General features: G+C 38.7%; 1 protein-coding gene and 1 pseudogene across 7 annotated transcripts in view; one reads left to right on the plus strand and one right to left on the minus strand.

The window, feature by feature from the left end:
- Window positions 1–17,101, minus strand: part of UBE2Q2 (ubiquitin conjugating enzyme E2 Q2) — a 70,240-nt gene that overhangs the window by 9,619 nt on the left and 43,520 nt on the right. For all 7 annotated transcript variants that reach the window (XM_067755098.1, XM_067755136.1, XM_067755109.1 and 4 more), the window contains one exon: window positions 7,882–7,940. In XM_067755098.1, the coding sequence (XP_067611199.1) occupies window positions 7,882–7,940 (59 nt within the window). The remainder of the gene's footprint in view (window positions 1–7,881; window positions 7,941–17,101) is intronic.
- Window positions 8,031–8,636, plus strand: LOC137233085 (eukaryotic translation initiation factor 1 pseudogene; annotated as a pseudogene).

Consider the following 17,101-nt stretch of genomic DNA (forward strand, 5'->3'; position numbering starts at 1 on the left):
ATTACACATAAGTAAGCAATCTAAAAACTTCTACTGTAGACCATTAGTAAAAACAGTTACAGTGAAATTATTCACTATCATAAAGTAGTAACTACCCCCATCCTGAAGAATTTAGGCAACTGTCTCTCTTACTTGCTTGTCCCAACTTCTGGGAACTTTCAAAGTAAAAGTTTAATATGAAGGAAAGAAAAACACTCCAAAAAATTAAATTAGGGAGGAGAATCATGGGATTTTAAACTTTGTATATTCTCTTATGTTCCTGAAACTCAGAAATCTGTCTCCAATTCTTTGAATTTCCCACTGGGCTCAAAGTGCATCTTGTATATAGTCAGCTTTAAATAAGCACTTGCTGATTTAACAGAATTACAAGATCCAAGTTCTCATTTGGATTTTGGCTCCTCCAGAACTGCTCAAAGTCTAGTAATCTGTTAATGAGTTAACACTCGTTACACTCATTGGTCCTTACACTTCAGAAATGCTAAAGAGAAACATTTTAGCAAGAGGAGATTTGTAGATGACACTGAGTCACGAATTATCTAACCACCACCTTCCCTTTTAGCACCCCACTCTTCATTTTGGGGTGGAGAGTCTTGTCAGGAGGGAAGAAGGGAAGTTTTCATACTTGTAGATCAAAAGAAAGTACATTTTCTACAAGCACATAATAGCTATAAAAATGTTTGTTGGATGTCTAACACAAGACAGAAGTAGTTCTAGTACCTATGCAAAAAGTGAGCTAAGTATATATTAATGCATATTAAACTTTTCCTTAATATACACTTACTAAGCTTTTCCTTAATATATACTGTCAGTAGCATTTACACCTAAAAAAAGTAGCCAATTCTACTTTTGTACTGTATCATTTTATCAACTCTACTTCTGTACCGTATCATTTTATCAATATGTATTCCAAGCGCTTATTGCTCTTTGCCTCCAAAGAGTTGCTGCTGAATATTGAGACAATCCAAGAACACTAAAAAAATAATAATAATCTAAGAGTCATCTAAAGATAAAATGCCATATACATGGGCAGAGTAATATTTTCAACTTAAAAAAATTTTCAATTGCCAAAGTTGTATAGCAAACAGTATCCTAAGCTCAGCCTCTTCAGGCATTCAATTTATAGAATTTTTGTTTTACTAGAAGGTTCCTGCAAGAATGTTTGCCAGCTAACCTCCCCACCCACAGTCTATGATGATCACTTAATTGCTTTGAGGGGACAACAGATACCATTAATCAGTACTTAAGGGGACAACAAGTAACATTAATCACACAACATGATTCTTAAATCATATGACATGATCCAAAAAACAGAGATGAGAAATAAAATTTTTATATTATAGTCAAATTCTTGATAATGACATTAAAAAAAAAGACAGGCTTACCAGCCCACACTGAACAATCATAATCCTCCCCTTTCGAGGTAAGGAAAGGGGCAATGGATTCTAAGAACAGAGCCCTAAGAGAGGGATAAAGAAAATGCTGACATTTAAAACCAGTTTCTTAAGATAATGTTCTCTCAATACAGACAGAAACAACCCATGGGCATCTAGAAGTAGAAGTATTTTCTTTGTGGATGACTGGGGCACAAAGAATACTTCTTACTATATCAACCAATAAAGCATCTTCAGTTGCCTACAAACAGCTCTCTCACAATATATTGTATTATCATCAAATAATCTTTCTCATTCTCACTACACTACACCCTGGACTAAGCAAGAAAGATGGTCAAGTTTCGATGGCTCAATAATATAGCTCATAAAAATACCAGTGGACTGGGAATTGTATATTACCCTAAATTGCCTACATCTTGCTGACTTACTGTATTTTCCTATCTCATTCATTCATTCAAAAATATCTACTGCATATATAGTATGGATGCTAAAGCACTGAACCAGACACAGAGCGTACAATGAAGAAAACTGACATGACCCTGCCTTCATGATGTTTACAATCCAGTTAAGATAACAGATGTTAAACAAATAAAGTGGGGGATGGAGACCCAGAGTTCTGTGAGCAGGAAAAACCAGGAGGCTTATTTTAAATTTGCTGGTCAGGAACAGCATATCTAAAAGTGACACACAGGCTGAGACCTGCAGGAATTGAAGTGTGGGTGGGAATAACATTCCAGGCAGAGGAAATGTATATGGAAGTCATGAGGAAAGAGTCTGCTCGGCACTAGGGGCTGAAAGACAACTAGTGGGGCATTAGCTCAGAGAGGAAAAGTGTAGTAACAAGATGACTGAAGAGGAAAGCAAGGGCAAGATCACAGAGGGCGTGCAGAATATGGTAAGGACATCAACCTGTAGGAGCAGTGGGAAGACATGCGAAGAGCTTAAGCAGGGGAGCAACATAATCAGAACAAATTTGTAAAAGCTCACTCTAGAGAAGCTTTATGAATGAGGGAATAGAAGCAGGAGTCTGATCAGGAATCCTCTGAAGTGATCCAATTGGGAACTGATGGTGGTAGCAACAAAAATGGAGACAAGTAATTGGATCTGAGAACTCTTTAAAAGGGAGAATCAAAGGAAAATGAGGAAAAGGTGATGTAAAGAATGACTCCTAGGTTCATTAATTAAGATAAGCAAGACTGGGGAAGGGAAACTGAAAAGAAGATGGGTTCAAGTTTTTGTCCTGAAGAGTTTGAGATGCCTGTATAAGAGACATTCAAGTTGAGGTGTCAAGAAGGCAGAAGGATATTGGAAGCAGAAAAGACATAGGGATGTGAGATACGAACCTGGGAGTCACTGGCACATAGAAATATTTCAAAAGCCATGGGAGCTTTTTCAACGAATCATGCTAGAGCAACTGGACATTAGGCAAAAATCTATGACCTACACCTCATACCTTATGCAAAATTTAATTCAGATGATTCACAGACTTATCTGTAAGTAAACTGTAAAACCTTGAGGAAAAAAAGGTAGGAGAAAATCTTTGGGATCTAGGACTAGGCAAAGAGTTTTTAGATTTGACACCAAAAGCATATCTATATAAGGAGAAACATCTATAAATTTGACTTCATCAAAACTAAAATATTTTGTTCTACAAAAGATTCTGTTAAGAAGATGAAATGAAGCTACATACTAGAAGAAATTAAAAAACCACATATCCAGGGTTTCCCGGGTGGCGCAGTGGTTGAGAGTCCGCCTGCCAATGCAAGGGACACGAGTTTGTGCCCCGGTCCAGGAAGATCCCACATGCCGCGGAGCAGCTAGGCCCGTGAGCCATGGCCGCTGAGCCCGCACATCCGGAGCCTGTGCTCCGCAACGGGAGAGGCCACAACAGTGAGAGGTCCATGTACCGCAAAAAAAAAAAAAAAAAAAACCACATATCCAGCAAAGGACTATTATGTAGAATATATTTTTAAAACTTTCAAAATTCAACGAAATACAATCCAATTAGAAAACTGGCAAAAGACATGAACAGATATCTCTTGGAAGAGTATATAAAGCTGTCAAATAAGTACATGAAAGATATTCAACACTGGGGAATATTAGGGAAAGCAAGTTAAAACCACAATGAGACATCACTACACACCTAACAGAATGCCTATAATAAAAACAAGTGACATCACCAAATGCTGGCAAGGATGTGGAGAAAGTGTGTCACTCACACATTCTTGGTAAGAATGTAAAATGGTAAAGCCACTCTGGAAAACAGTTTGGTAGTTTCTTTAAAAACTCTATATGCAATGACCATATGACCCAGCAATTGCATTCCTGGACTTGTATCCCAGAAAAAGGACAATACATTCACAAAAAACACCTGTACACAAGTATTCATAGCAGCTTTACTTGTAATACCCAAACACTGAGATCAGTCTAGAAGTCCTAAAGCAGATTACTGGTTAACCAGACTGTAGTACATGGTGCACTGTGGAATACTACTCAGCAATAAAAAGGAACAAAGTAGTCAGATGCTTAGATGACTCTCTAATTATGAGTTAAAAAAAAAGCTAATCCCTGAAGTTTGCAATCCAAAAATGTATGATTCCATTTATGTAAATTGTTTTTGAAATGACAAAATACTAAGAATGCAGGCCAGATTAGTGGTTGCCAGGAATTAAGGGAAGAGGGGGCATTACAGTAAAATGGGTATGGTTTAAAGGGGCCTCAAGAAGGATCCTCATGGTGTTGGAACTGTTCAGTACCTTGACTGTGGTGGTGGATACACAAACCTACTCAATATAGAACTTAATACACACACACACACACGAGTTATAAGTAAAACTAGGAAAATCTGAATAATCTCTACTTATCGTATCACTATCTCTGTATCACTGTCTCATACTGTATCACTGCCTCCTCGTAATATTATACTACAGCTTTGCAGAAATGGTACCACTGGGGAAAATAGGCAAAGGGTACAAGGTATTTCTATTATTTCTTACAACTGTGTGCAAATACACAATTAACTCAATTAAAATTTTAATTTTTAAAAAAAGGCAAAGGAGGGCTTCCCTGGTGGCGCAGTGGTTGAGAGTCCGCCTGCCGATGCAGGGGACACGGGTTTATGCCCCGGTCCGGGAAGATCCCACATGCTGTGGAGCGGCTGGGCCCGTGAGCCATGGCCGCTGAGCCTGAGCATCCAGTGCCTGTGCTCCACAACGGGAGAGGCCACAACAGTGAGAGGCCCGTGTACCGCAAAAAAAAAAAAAAAAAGGCAAAGGAATGAAGGGAAAAGAAAAAAGGACCCAGTACTAAATTCTGAAGAACTCCAACAGGCAGAAGTTAAGTGAACAAGGAGTTTGCAGCAAAAGAGACTGAGAAGAGGCAGTCAGAAGCCAAGGGAAAAATGTTTCAGTGTTGCTGAGAAATCTGATAATCAGATATGACAGAGCCTGAAAAGGGACTTCTGTCCAATACCAAAGTCCCTATCAGCTATACCAGTTTGTTAGGAACACTAACAGCCAATGCCAGACTACATGGGGCTGAAAAGTGAACAGGAAGTGAAGAGTGTGGTTATATACACATTGCTTGTGGGAATGTAAATGGTGCAGCCACTTTGCAGTCTGGTACTTCATCAAAAAGTTAGTTACCAAAGGACCTAGTGCCTCCTCACATAGGTATATGCGAAAGACAAATGAACATGTGCACACAGAAGCGTGTACATGAATATTCACAGCATTATTCATGATAGCCCAAGGGTGGAAAAAGCAAATGTCCATGCATAAATAAAATGGAATGAAGTATTGATACATGCTGCAACGTGGATGGACCTTGACAAATTTTTTTTAATATAAATTTATTTTATTTATTTATTTTTGGCTGCGTTGGGCCTTTGTTGCTGCACACAGGCTTTCTCTAGTTGCAGCGAGCAGGGGCTACACTTCATGCGGTGCGCAGGGCTTCTCACTGCGGTGGCTGCTCTTGTTGCGGAGCATGGGCTCTAGGCACACGGGCTTCAGTAGTTGTGGCACGCAGGCTCAGTAGTTACGGCACACGGGCTTAGTTGCTCCACAGCATGTGGGATCTTCCTGGACCAGGGCTTGAACTCATGTCCCCTGCATTGGCAGGCAGACTCTCAACCACTGTGCCACCAAGGAAGCCCACAATTTTGTTAAGTGAAAGAAGCCAGTCACGAAAGGCTGTAATTTGTTTGGTTCCATTTAAATGAAATGTCCAGAACAGGCAAATCCAGAGAGACAGAAAGGAAATTAGTGGCTGCTGGTGGGTGGGGTGTAGGAGGGAGGAATGAGAAGTGATTGCTAATGGGTACAGAGTTTCTTTTGGAAGGTGATGGAAATTAGTGGTAAAGGTTGCACAACTCTCAGTATACTAAACCACTGAATTATACACTTTAAAAGGTAAGTTTTATCATATGTGAATTGTATCAAAATAAAGCTGTTATGTTTAAAAAATTTTTTTGACTGTGACAAGAAACATATAAGGGAGTAGCTAGGAGATGTGGGATATAAAATATCTGGAACAAAAATTCCTTAATAATCTATCCAGAGTCACAGTGTTCAAGCTTTAGCCTTATTCTAAGATTGCAAGCTCTGTTCTATCAGGCTTCACACTTTTTAGTTCTTCTTTAGTTCTTCCCGTGTCAGCCAGTAATTCTTCCCCTTTACTTAATAGTAGATTGCTTTTTTGATTTTGCCTCAAAATCACTTAGATTCTGCCTCAAATCAGCACTCACCTTTCATTCATCTTTCCATTCCCATTACTACTGTACCGATTTAGGTTCTCATCACTTCATCCTAAGACAGTGACCTCAGCTCTAGTTAACAACGCTTGCATTCTTCCAGGTTTTGTGAATATAAGTGTGTCCTGTAGTCTCTTCTACTGTCACCATATTTATCTTTCTAAAACATTCTCTTTACTGTTATGTCCCTGTTCCTGAACCAGTTACAGAAAGATAAATTCAATATCCATGGGAAATAGTTTGCTCACCAATCCATGCTCCTATATAATTATAAGATATTGTCAACACAATTTCTTATAATTCTTCTATATGAATTCTACCCCTCTTGTGTTATAGCTCAAACTGATCTGGTACACTCTGAATACATCATGCTCTTTCCCAAATGAGTGACTGTGTTTACTTCTCGCCTACATAGACAATTTTCCTTCAGCCTCCGTCAGTTGACCAAACCCCACCCAATACTTCATGGCCTAGCTGAGATCCCACCTACTTGTCCAAGTCTTCCCAGATCACTATCGCCAGAAGCAATCTCCTTCTCCTTCAACCTCAGAGAACTTAAGTCCATATTTAACATTTGACAATCAGTTGAGTACTCAATACTTTTAATCTTTTACATTGCTGGCTTTTCGTATAATGGAAAAATACTTTATTAGAAGTTAGAAGATTTATCTGGATAAGTCACCAGCTTATTATTCCAGTTATTCACTTGAATAATGGGAAAATAACCCTATTTGGTAAAAGGAATCAAAGAGAAACTGTTCAATATATAACAGATTTTTAAACTGAAAATGGCATTATTCATAATTTCATGTGTTTTCTCTACAACAAGGTGGTAAACTACTAAGATCATAAATTCTTAAAATTCTTGGGATTTTTCACAACAGAATGTGAAAAATCTATGTCAAGTTTACATGAGATTTCAAAATGAGCTGATAAAAATATTTTTATATATTTATCCTGAATTTACAAAAAGTTTCCAAATATTTTCCTCAATCATTTATAGCCACCCAGATTGCTTTAATCTAAATGAAACTATTACTATATCAACCATAGAGATGATCAGAGGACTGGATATTTTTAGGTTTTAATCACCATAATATGTCTCACAAAGTGGAATTGATTAGCTGAGCATATCAGAATTCTCAAATTAGTTTAACTGCTCTTACTTTGAGGATCTACAGAACATTTCACAACTAACCTAGGTACAAATTCTGATCTTTTCCCCATCCTTCATATGACTTCTAATCACCAAAAGGCAATATAAGCTTCAATTAAAAAATGGATGACAATTACCATTTGATCCTACCAAACTGAGACAACTACCTTTAGAAGATCAATGACCAGCTCCATAGGCCCATGAGATTTCCTGTGATTATTCCTAGGATAATAGGCATGTGGGAATCACTCTAATCCTAACTTTCTCTAAACCCTCAATCACATCTTACATTTGAAAAACTTGCGATTTTTTAAGGTGAAGTATATACAAATAGAGGTCATTAAAAACTCTACCTGTAAACATAATGGTTTATGCCAATGATTCTCAGATTATGGTTCCCAGCCTAGAACATCAGCTTCACCTGAGACCATCTAACACATGCAAATTCTTAGGCCCTACCCCAGTCCTACTGAATCAGAAACCTTGAGGTAAAGCCCCGCACTCTAGGCATCCTAGCATTTAACTACCCCTCCAAATGATTCTGATGTAGACTATCAAAGAAAACAATCACTTAAACTTACCCTCCTGAGAGAACAGGTAACACCACTCGAACAAATGGAGGATCAAATGGAAAGTTATCCTAAAAAACAAATAAGCAAGTTTAATTTTTAGAATATCCTTAATACTGTATTATTTAGACGATTTAAAAATACTCTATAGCCCAGTCACTGAGCCGCCACCAAGGACTCAGCAGCCTCCCCCTTGAGCCCCCTCGCTTCCCAACACTCTGTCCCCACAACCCGCCTTCTCCAGCCGCCGCCTTCCACAGGCCGTTTCCACCGAGGAAAAGGGATTGCATCGTATGTCCACTATCCAGAAGCTCCACACTATCTACCCCTTTGCTGATGCAAGGGTGATGATCTGCTTCCTGCTGGCACTGAGGATTATATCCATATAAGAATTCAACAGGAAAACGGCAGGAAGACCCTTACTACTGTCCAAGGGATCACTGATGATTACGATAAAAAGAAACTAGCGAAGGCGTTTAAGAAGAAATTTGCTTGCAATGGTACTGTAATTGAGCATTCAGAATATGGAGAAGTAATTCAGCTACAGGGTGATCAGGACAAGAACATCAAAAATATATGCCAGTTCCTCGTAGAGACTAGACTGGGTAAGGACGATCAGCTCAAGGTTCATGGGTTTTAAGTGCTTCTGGCTCACTGAAGCTTAAGAGAGGATTTCCTTGCAATGAGTAGAATTTTCCTTCTGTCCCCTGTCACAAGTTTAAAAACCTCACAGCTTGTATAATGTAACCATTTGGGGTATGCTTTTAACTTGGACTAGTAACTCCTTCAGGCAATAAACGAAAAAGAGACCAAAAAAACCCATAAACATTAAAAAGAAAAAAAAAGTTTATAAAGAATGTATACATTTATTATCTAATGATGAATGAGGGTCATAAACATAAAAATAGTCCTCCAAAATGAAATGAAATGAAAACGAAAGCTAACATAAATGAAGTTAAGATCAGGCCCAACAAAAACAGAAATATAGATCAATGGAACAGGATAGAAAGCACAGAGATAAACCCACACACATATGGTCACCTTATCTTTGATAAAGGAGGCGAGATTATACAATGGAGAAAAGACAGCCTCTTCAATAAGTGGTGCTGGGAGAAATGGACAGGTACATGTAAAAGTATGAAATTAGAAGACTCCCTAACACCATACACAAAAATAAACTCAAAATGGATTAAAGACCTAAATGTAAGGCCAGACACTATCAGACGCTTAGAGGAAAACATAGGCAGAACACTCTATGACATAAATCACAGCAAGATCCTTTTTGACCCACCTCCTAGAGAAATGGAAATAAAAACAAAAATAAACAAATGGGACCTAATGAAACTTCAAAGCTTTCACACAGCAAAGGAAACCATAAACAAGACCAAAAGACAACTCTCAGAATGGGAGAAAGTATTTGCAAATGAAGCAACTGACAAAGGATTAATCTCCAAAATTTACAAGCAGCTCATCTAGCTCAATAACAAAAAAATGAACAACCCAATCCAAAAATGGGCAGAAGACCTAAATAGACATTTCTCCAAAGAAGATATACAGATTGCCAACAAACACATGAAAGGATGCTCAACATCATTAATCATTAGAGAAATGCAAATCAAAACTACAATGAGATATCATCTCACACTGGTCAGAATGGCCATCATCAAAAAATCTAGAAACAATAAATGCTGGAGAGGGTGTGGAGAAAAGGGAACAGTCTTGCACTGTTGGTGGCAATGTAATTTGATATAGCCACTATGGAGAACAGTATGGAGGTTCCTTAAAAAACTGAAAATAGGGCTTCCCTGGTGGCTGACAGTCCGCCTGCCGATGCAGGGGACACAGGTTCGTGCCCCGGTATGGGAGGGTCCCACATGTGGCGGAGCGGCTGGGCCCGTGGGCCACGGCCGCTGGGCCTGCGCACCCGGAGCCTGTGCTCCGCAACAAGAGAGGCCACAATGGTGAGAGGCCCGCGTAACGCAAAAAAAAAAAAAAAAACCTAAAAATAGAACTACAATACAACCCAGCAATCCCACTACTGGACATATACCCTGAGAAAACCATAATTCAAAAAGAGTCATGTACCAAAATGTTCATTACAGCTCTATTTACAATAGCCAGGACATGGAAGCAACCTAAGTGTCCATCAACAGATGAATGGATAAAGAAGATGTGGCACATATATACAACGGAATATTACTCAGCCATAAAAGGAAACGAAATTGACTTATTTGTAGTGAGGTGGATGGACCTGCAGTCTGTCATACAGAGTGAAATAAGTCAGAAGGAGAAAAACAAATACCGTATGCTAACACATATATATGGAATCTAAGGGAAAAAAAAATGTCATGAAGAGCCTAGGGGTAGGATGGGAATAAAGACACAGACCTACGACAGCATGGACTTGAGGATATGGAGAGGGGGAAGGGTAAGCTGTGACAAAGTGAGAGAGTGGCATGGACACATACACACTACCAAATGTAGGGTGGATAGCTAGTGGGAAGCAGCCGCATGGCACAGGGAGATCAGCTAGGTGGTTTGTAACCACCTAAAGGGGTGGGATAGGGAGGGTGGGAGGGAGGGAGATGCAAGAAGGAAGAGATGGGAACATATGTATAACTGATTCACTTTGTTATAAAGCAGAAACTAACACAACATTATAAAGCAATTATACTCCAGTAAAGATGTTAAAAAAATAAAATAAAAAGATCAGGCCCAAATAGGACAGTATATTGTAAACTTAAGAAACACACAGAGAGAGCCTCACCCACCAGAGGGCAGCCAGCAGAAGCAAGAAGAACTACAATCTTACACCTATGGAACAAAAACCACATTCACAGAAAGACAGACAAGATGAAAAGGCACAGGACTATGTACCAGATGAAAGAACACTATAAAAGCCCAGAAAAACAACTAAATGAATTGAAGATAGGCAACCTTCCAGAAAAAGAATTCAGAATAATGACAGCGAAGATGATCCAGGACCTCGGAAAAACAATGGAGGCAAATATCGAGAAGATGCGAGAAATGTTTAACAAACATCTAGAAGAATTAAAGAACAAACAAACACAGATGAACAACACAATAAGTGAAATGAAAAATACACTAGAAGGAATCAATAGCAGAATAACTGAGGCAGAAGAACGGATAAGTGACCTGGAAGACAGAATGGTGGAATTCACTGCTGCACAACAGAATGAAGAAAAAGAAAGGATGAAAAGTAATGAAGACAGGCTAAAAGACCTCTGGGACAACAATAAACGCCAACAACATTCGCATTATAGGGGTCCCAGAAGGAGAAGAGAGAGAGAAAGGACCCAAGAAAATATCTGAAGAGATTATAGTCAAAAACTTCCCTAACATGGGAAAGGAAATAGCCACCCATGTCCAGGAAGTGCAGAGAGTCCGATATAGGATAAACCCAAGCAAAAACAGGCCGAGACACATAAATAATCAAATTGGCAAAAATTAAACACAAAGAAAAATTATTGAAAGAAGCAAGGGACAAATAACAAACAAGGGAATTCCCATGAGATAAACAGCTGACTTCTCAGCAGAAACTCTACAAGCCAGAAGGGAGTGGCATGATATACTTAAAGTGATAAAAGGGAAGAACCTACAAGCAAGATTACTCTACCTGGCAAGGATCTCATTCAGATTTGATGGAGAAATCAAAACCTTTAGAGAAAAGAAAAAGCTAAGAGAATTCAGCAGCACCAAACCAGCTCTACAGCAAATGCTAAAGGAACTTCTCTAGGCATGAAACACAAGAGAAGAAAAGGACCTACAAAAACAAACCCAAAACAATTAAGAAACTGGTCATAGGAACACGCATATCGATAATTACCTTAAATGTGAATGGATTAAATGCTCCAACCGAAAGAAACAGGCTTGCTGAATGGATACAGAAACAAGACCCATATATATGCTGTCTACAAGAGACCCACTTCAGACCTAGGGAAACATTCAGACTGAAACTGAGGGGATGGAAAAAGATATTCCATGCAAATGGAAACCACAAGAAAGCTGGAGTAGCAATACTCATATCAGATAAAATAGGCTTTAAAATAAAGAACGTTACAAGAGACAAGGAAGGACACTACATAATGATCAAGGAATCAATCCAAAAAGATATAACAATTATAAATATATATGCACCCAACATAGGAGCACCTCCAATACATAAGGCAACTGCTAGCAGCTTTAAAAGAGGAAATCAACAGTAATACAATATTAGTGGGGGACTTTAACACCTCACTTACACCGATGGACAGATCATCCAAAATGAAAATAAGAAAGGAAACACAAGCTTTATATGACACAACAGACCAGATACAACTGATATTTATAGGACATTCCGTCCAAAAACAGATTACACTTTCTTCTCAAGTGCGCACGGAACATTCTCCAGGATAGATCACATTTTGGGTCACAAATCAAGCCTCGGTAAATTTAAGAAAACTGAAATCATATCAAGCATCTTTTCTGACCACAATGCTATGAGATTAGAAATCAACTACAGGGAAAAAAACATAAAAAACACAAACACACGGAGACTACACAATACATTACTAAATAACCAAGAGATCACTGAAGAAATCAAAGACAAAATCAAAAACTACCTAGAGACAAATGACAATGAAAATACAACGATCCAAAACCTATGGGATGCAGCAAAAGCAGTTCTAAGAGCGAAGTTTATAGCTATACCAGCCTACCTCAAGAAACAAGGAAAATGTCAAATAATCTAACCTTACATCTAAAGGAAATAGAGAAAGAAGAACAAACAAAATCCAAAGTTAGCAGAAGAAATCATAAAGATCAGAGCAGAAATAAATGAAACAGAAACAAAGAAAACAACAGCAAAGATCAATAAAACTTAAAGGTGGTGTTCTGAGAAGATAAACAAATTTAATAAACTTTTAGCCAGACACCTCAAGAAATAGAGGAAGAGGGCCCAAATCAATAAACTTAGAAATGAAAAAGGAGAAGTTACAAAAGACATCACAGAAATACAAAGCATCCTAAGAGACTACTACAAGGAACTCTATGCCAATAAAATGGACAACCTGGAAGAAATGAACAAATTCTTAGAAAGGTATAACCTTCCAAGACTGAACCAGGAAGAAATAGCAAATATGAACAAACCAATCACAAGCACTGAAATTGAAACTGTGATTAAAAATCTTCCAACAAACAAAAGTCCAGGACCAGATGGCTTCACAGGTAAAGTCTATCCAACATTTAGAGAAGAGCTAACACCCATCCCTCTCAAACTCTTCCAAAATATTGCAGACGAAGGGATACTCCAAAACTCATTCTATGAGGCCACCATCACCCTGACACCAAAACCAGACAAAGATACTACAAAAAAAGAAAATTACAGACCAGTATCACTGATGAATATAGATGCAAAAATCCTCAACAAAATACTAGCAAACAGAATTCAACAACACATTAAAAGGAACACATACCACGATCAAGTGGGATTTACCCCAGGAATGCAAGGATTCTTCAAAATACGCAAATCAATCAATGTGATAAACCATATTAACAAATTGAAGAAGAAAAACCATATGATCATCTCAATAGATGCAGAAAAAGCTTTTGACAAAATTCAACACCATTTCTGATAAAAACTCTCCAGAAAGTGGCCATAGAGGGAACCTACCTCAACATAATAAAGGCCATACACGACAAACCCACAGCAAACATCATTCTCAATGCTGAAAAACTGAAAGGATTTCCTCTAAGATCAGGAACAAGATAAGGAGGTCCACTCTCACCACTATTATTCAACATAGTTTTGGAAGTCCTAGCCACAGCAATCAGAGAAGAAAAAGAAATAAAAGGAATACAAATTGGATAACAAGAAGTAAAACTGTCACTGTGTGCAGATGACATGATACTATACATAGAGAATCCTAGAGATGCCACCAGAAAACTACTAGAGCTAATCAATGAATTTGGTAAAGTTGCAGGATACAAAATTAATGCACAGAAATCTCTTGCATTCCTATACACTAATGATGAAAAATCTGAAAGAGAAATTAAGGCAACACTCCCATTTACCATTGCAATAAAAAGAATAAAATACCTAGGAATAAACCTACCTAGGGAAACAAAAGACCTGTATGCAGAAAACTATAAGACACTGATGAAAGAAATTAAAGATGATACCAACAGATGGAGAGATATACCATGTTCTTAGATTGGAAGAATCAATATTGTGAAAATGACTATACTACCCAAAGCAATCTACAGATTCAATGCAATCCCTATCAAATTACCAATGGCATTTTTTACGGAACTAGAACAAAAAATCTGAAAATTTGTATGGAGACACAAAACACCCTGAATAACCAATGCAGTCTTGAGGAAAAAAATGGAGCTGGAGGAATCAGACTCCCTGACTTCAGACTATACTACAAAGCTACAATAATCAAGACAATATGGTACTGGCACAAAAACAGAAATATAGATCAATGGAACAGGATAGAAAGCCCAGAGGTAAACCCACGCACCTATGGTCAACTAATCTATGACAAAGGAGGCCAGGATATACAATGGAGAAAAGACAGTCTCTTCAATACGTGGTGCTGGGCAAACTGGACAGCTACATGTAAAAGAATGAAATTAGAACACTCCCTAACATCATATACAAAAATAAACTCAGAATGGATTAGAGGCCTAAATGTAAGACTGGAGACTACAAACCTCTTAGAGGAAAATACAGGAAGAACACTCTTTGACATAAATCACAGCAAGATCTTTTTTGATCCACCTGTTAGAGTAATGGAAATAAAAACAAAAATAAACGAATGGGACCTAATTAAACTTAAAAGCCTTTGCACAGCAAAGGGAACCATAAACAAGACTAAAAGACACCCCTCAGAATGGGAAAAAATATTTGCAAACAAATCAACGGACCAAGGATTAATCTCTGAAATATATAAACAGCTCATGCAGCTCAATATTAGAAAAACAAACAACCCAATGCAAAAATGGGCAGAAGACATAAATAGATGTTTCTCAAAAGAAAATATACAGATGGCCAAGAAGCACATGAAAAGCTGCTCAACATCACTAATTATTAGAGAAATGCAAATCAAAACTACAATGAGGTATCACCTCACAGCAGTTCGAATGGGCATCATCAGAAAATCTACAACCAACAAATGCTGGAGAGGGTGTGGAGAAAAGGGAACCCTCCTGCACTGTTGGTGGGAATGTAAATTGATACAGCTACTATGGAGAACAGTATGGAGGTTCCTTAAAAACCTAAAATAGAATTACCATATGACCCACCAATCCCTCGACTGGGCATATACCCTGAGAAAACCATAATTCAAAAAGACACATGCACCCCAATGTTCATTGCAACACTATTTACAATAGCCAGGTCATGGAAGCAACCTAAATGCCCACTGACAGACGAATGGATAAAGAAGATGTGGTACACATATACAATGGAATATTACTCAGCCATAAAAACGAACAAAACTGGGTCATTTGCAGGGACGTGGATGAATCTAGAGACTATCATACAGAGGGAAGTCAGTCAGAAAGAGAAAACCAAGTAACGCATATTAATGCATATCTGTGGAACCTAGAAAAATGGTACAGATGAACCAGTTTGCATGGCAGAAGTTGAGACACAGATGTAGAGAACAAACGTATGGACATCAAGGGGGGAAAGTGGCGGGGTTGGGTTGAGGGGGGTTGTGGGATGAATTGGGAGATTGGGATTGACATGTATACACTGATGTGTATAAAATAGATGACTAGTAAGAACCTGCTGTATAAAAAAAATAAAATTCAAATAAAAAAGAAATACACAAAGGTGTTCCATGTCCAACAGAACTATATAAAGGAACCATCCCAATAATGATAGACTAGGTAATTTGGATCGATCCTCTGGCTAAGAATTAGAAAAGGTAGACAAAAATGTACAATTACAGAGCTAAGATCAGGAAGAGAAAGGGAACCCCAGAGAGTGGGGCCTTTTCTTTCCCTTTGGGTTTTCTTTCAATTACAGGAGAGGAAGATAAGAGGTTAAGAAGCTAGGGCTAAGAAGATAAAAATTGGATCTCAGGGTCCACCAAGGGAGACCTTTATTAGGCTCCAACACTTTAGGTTGGGACCCTGAAGGACAAACCACAAACTGCCCTGATGGAATGAAGCCAATCTTTACATCATCTCAATGCCTTTCTGGATTCAGTGATCCTGGATTGCTACTGCCCAAGCACCTGACAGGGGCAAAGGTACATCTTCTCTGTAGAGCAACAGCATCTAAGGCTTCGAATTACCTCTCTAATTTTTCATATATAATATCTATCATCAAAAATAACCAGTCATAAAAGACTTAAAGACAGCCATGTGAGGCCTGGTCTTCTTGCACTTGAGGCTCCACGTGAGTTGCCTGCATGCAAAGAGCAGCTCCTCCAGGTTCCTTCCCTGTGCTAAATGTGGCCCTGCAGCTTGTCAGTACCCTGGGCGGTGCTTGTGGCCTCGGTGACCTGGGTGCCCGCGTGTCTGTGGTACACCCCAACCAGGGGTCTGTCTAGCTTCTGTAAAGTCTCCAGGGAAAGCCATTTTTTCAATGCCTACAATGGAATGGCAAGGCCTCTGATAAGCAGGTGTAGAAGATATGCTTGCTCTTCAGGCCACAGTTCAGAAGAGGGGACCTTCAACATGGCGGAGGACTAAGACATGGAGATCACCTTCCTCCCCACAAATACATCAAAAATACTTCTACAAGTGGAACAACGTCTACAGAACACGTACTGAACCTTGGCAGAAGACCTCAGACTTCCCAAAAGATGCCTGAAGGCGACCTACACGCACAAGGGGGGCCGAAACAAAAGATGAACAGCAGGAGTTGTGCGAACAAAGAGAACGGTAAATTTCTCCGTGCAGCCTCAGGAGCAGAGGATTAAATCCCCACAATCAACTTGATGTACCCTGCATCTGTGGAATGCCTGAATAGACAACAAATCATCCCAAAATTGAGGCAGTGGACTTTAGAAGCAACTGTAGACTTGGGGTTTGCTGTCTGCAACTGATTTGTTTCTCATGTTTACCTTAGTTTAGTTTTTAGCTCTTGTTATCAGGTAGATTTGTTTATTGGTTTGGTTGCTCTCTTCTTTTTTAATTATTTTTTTATGTTAATGTATTTTTTTTTAATTTTAATTTTCTTTCTTTTTTCCCCCCTTTTCTTCTGAGCCACGTG

Source organism: Pseudorca crassidens, chromosome 1 (assembly GCF_039906515.1).
Source record: "Pseudorca crassidens isolate mPseCra1 chromosome 1, mPseCra1.hap1, whole genome shotgun sequence".
Taxonomy (NCBI): Eukaryota; Metazoa; Chordata; class Mammalia; order Artiodactyla; family Delphinidae; genus Pseudorca; species Pseudorca crassidens.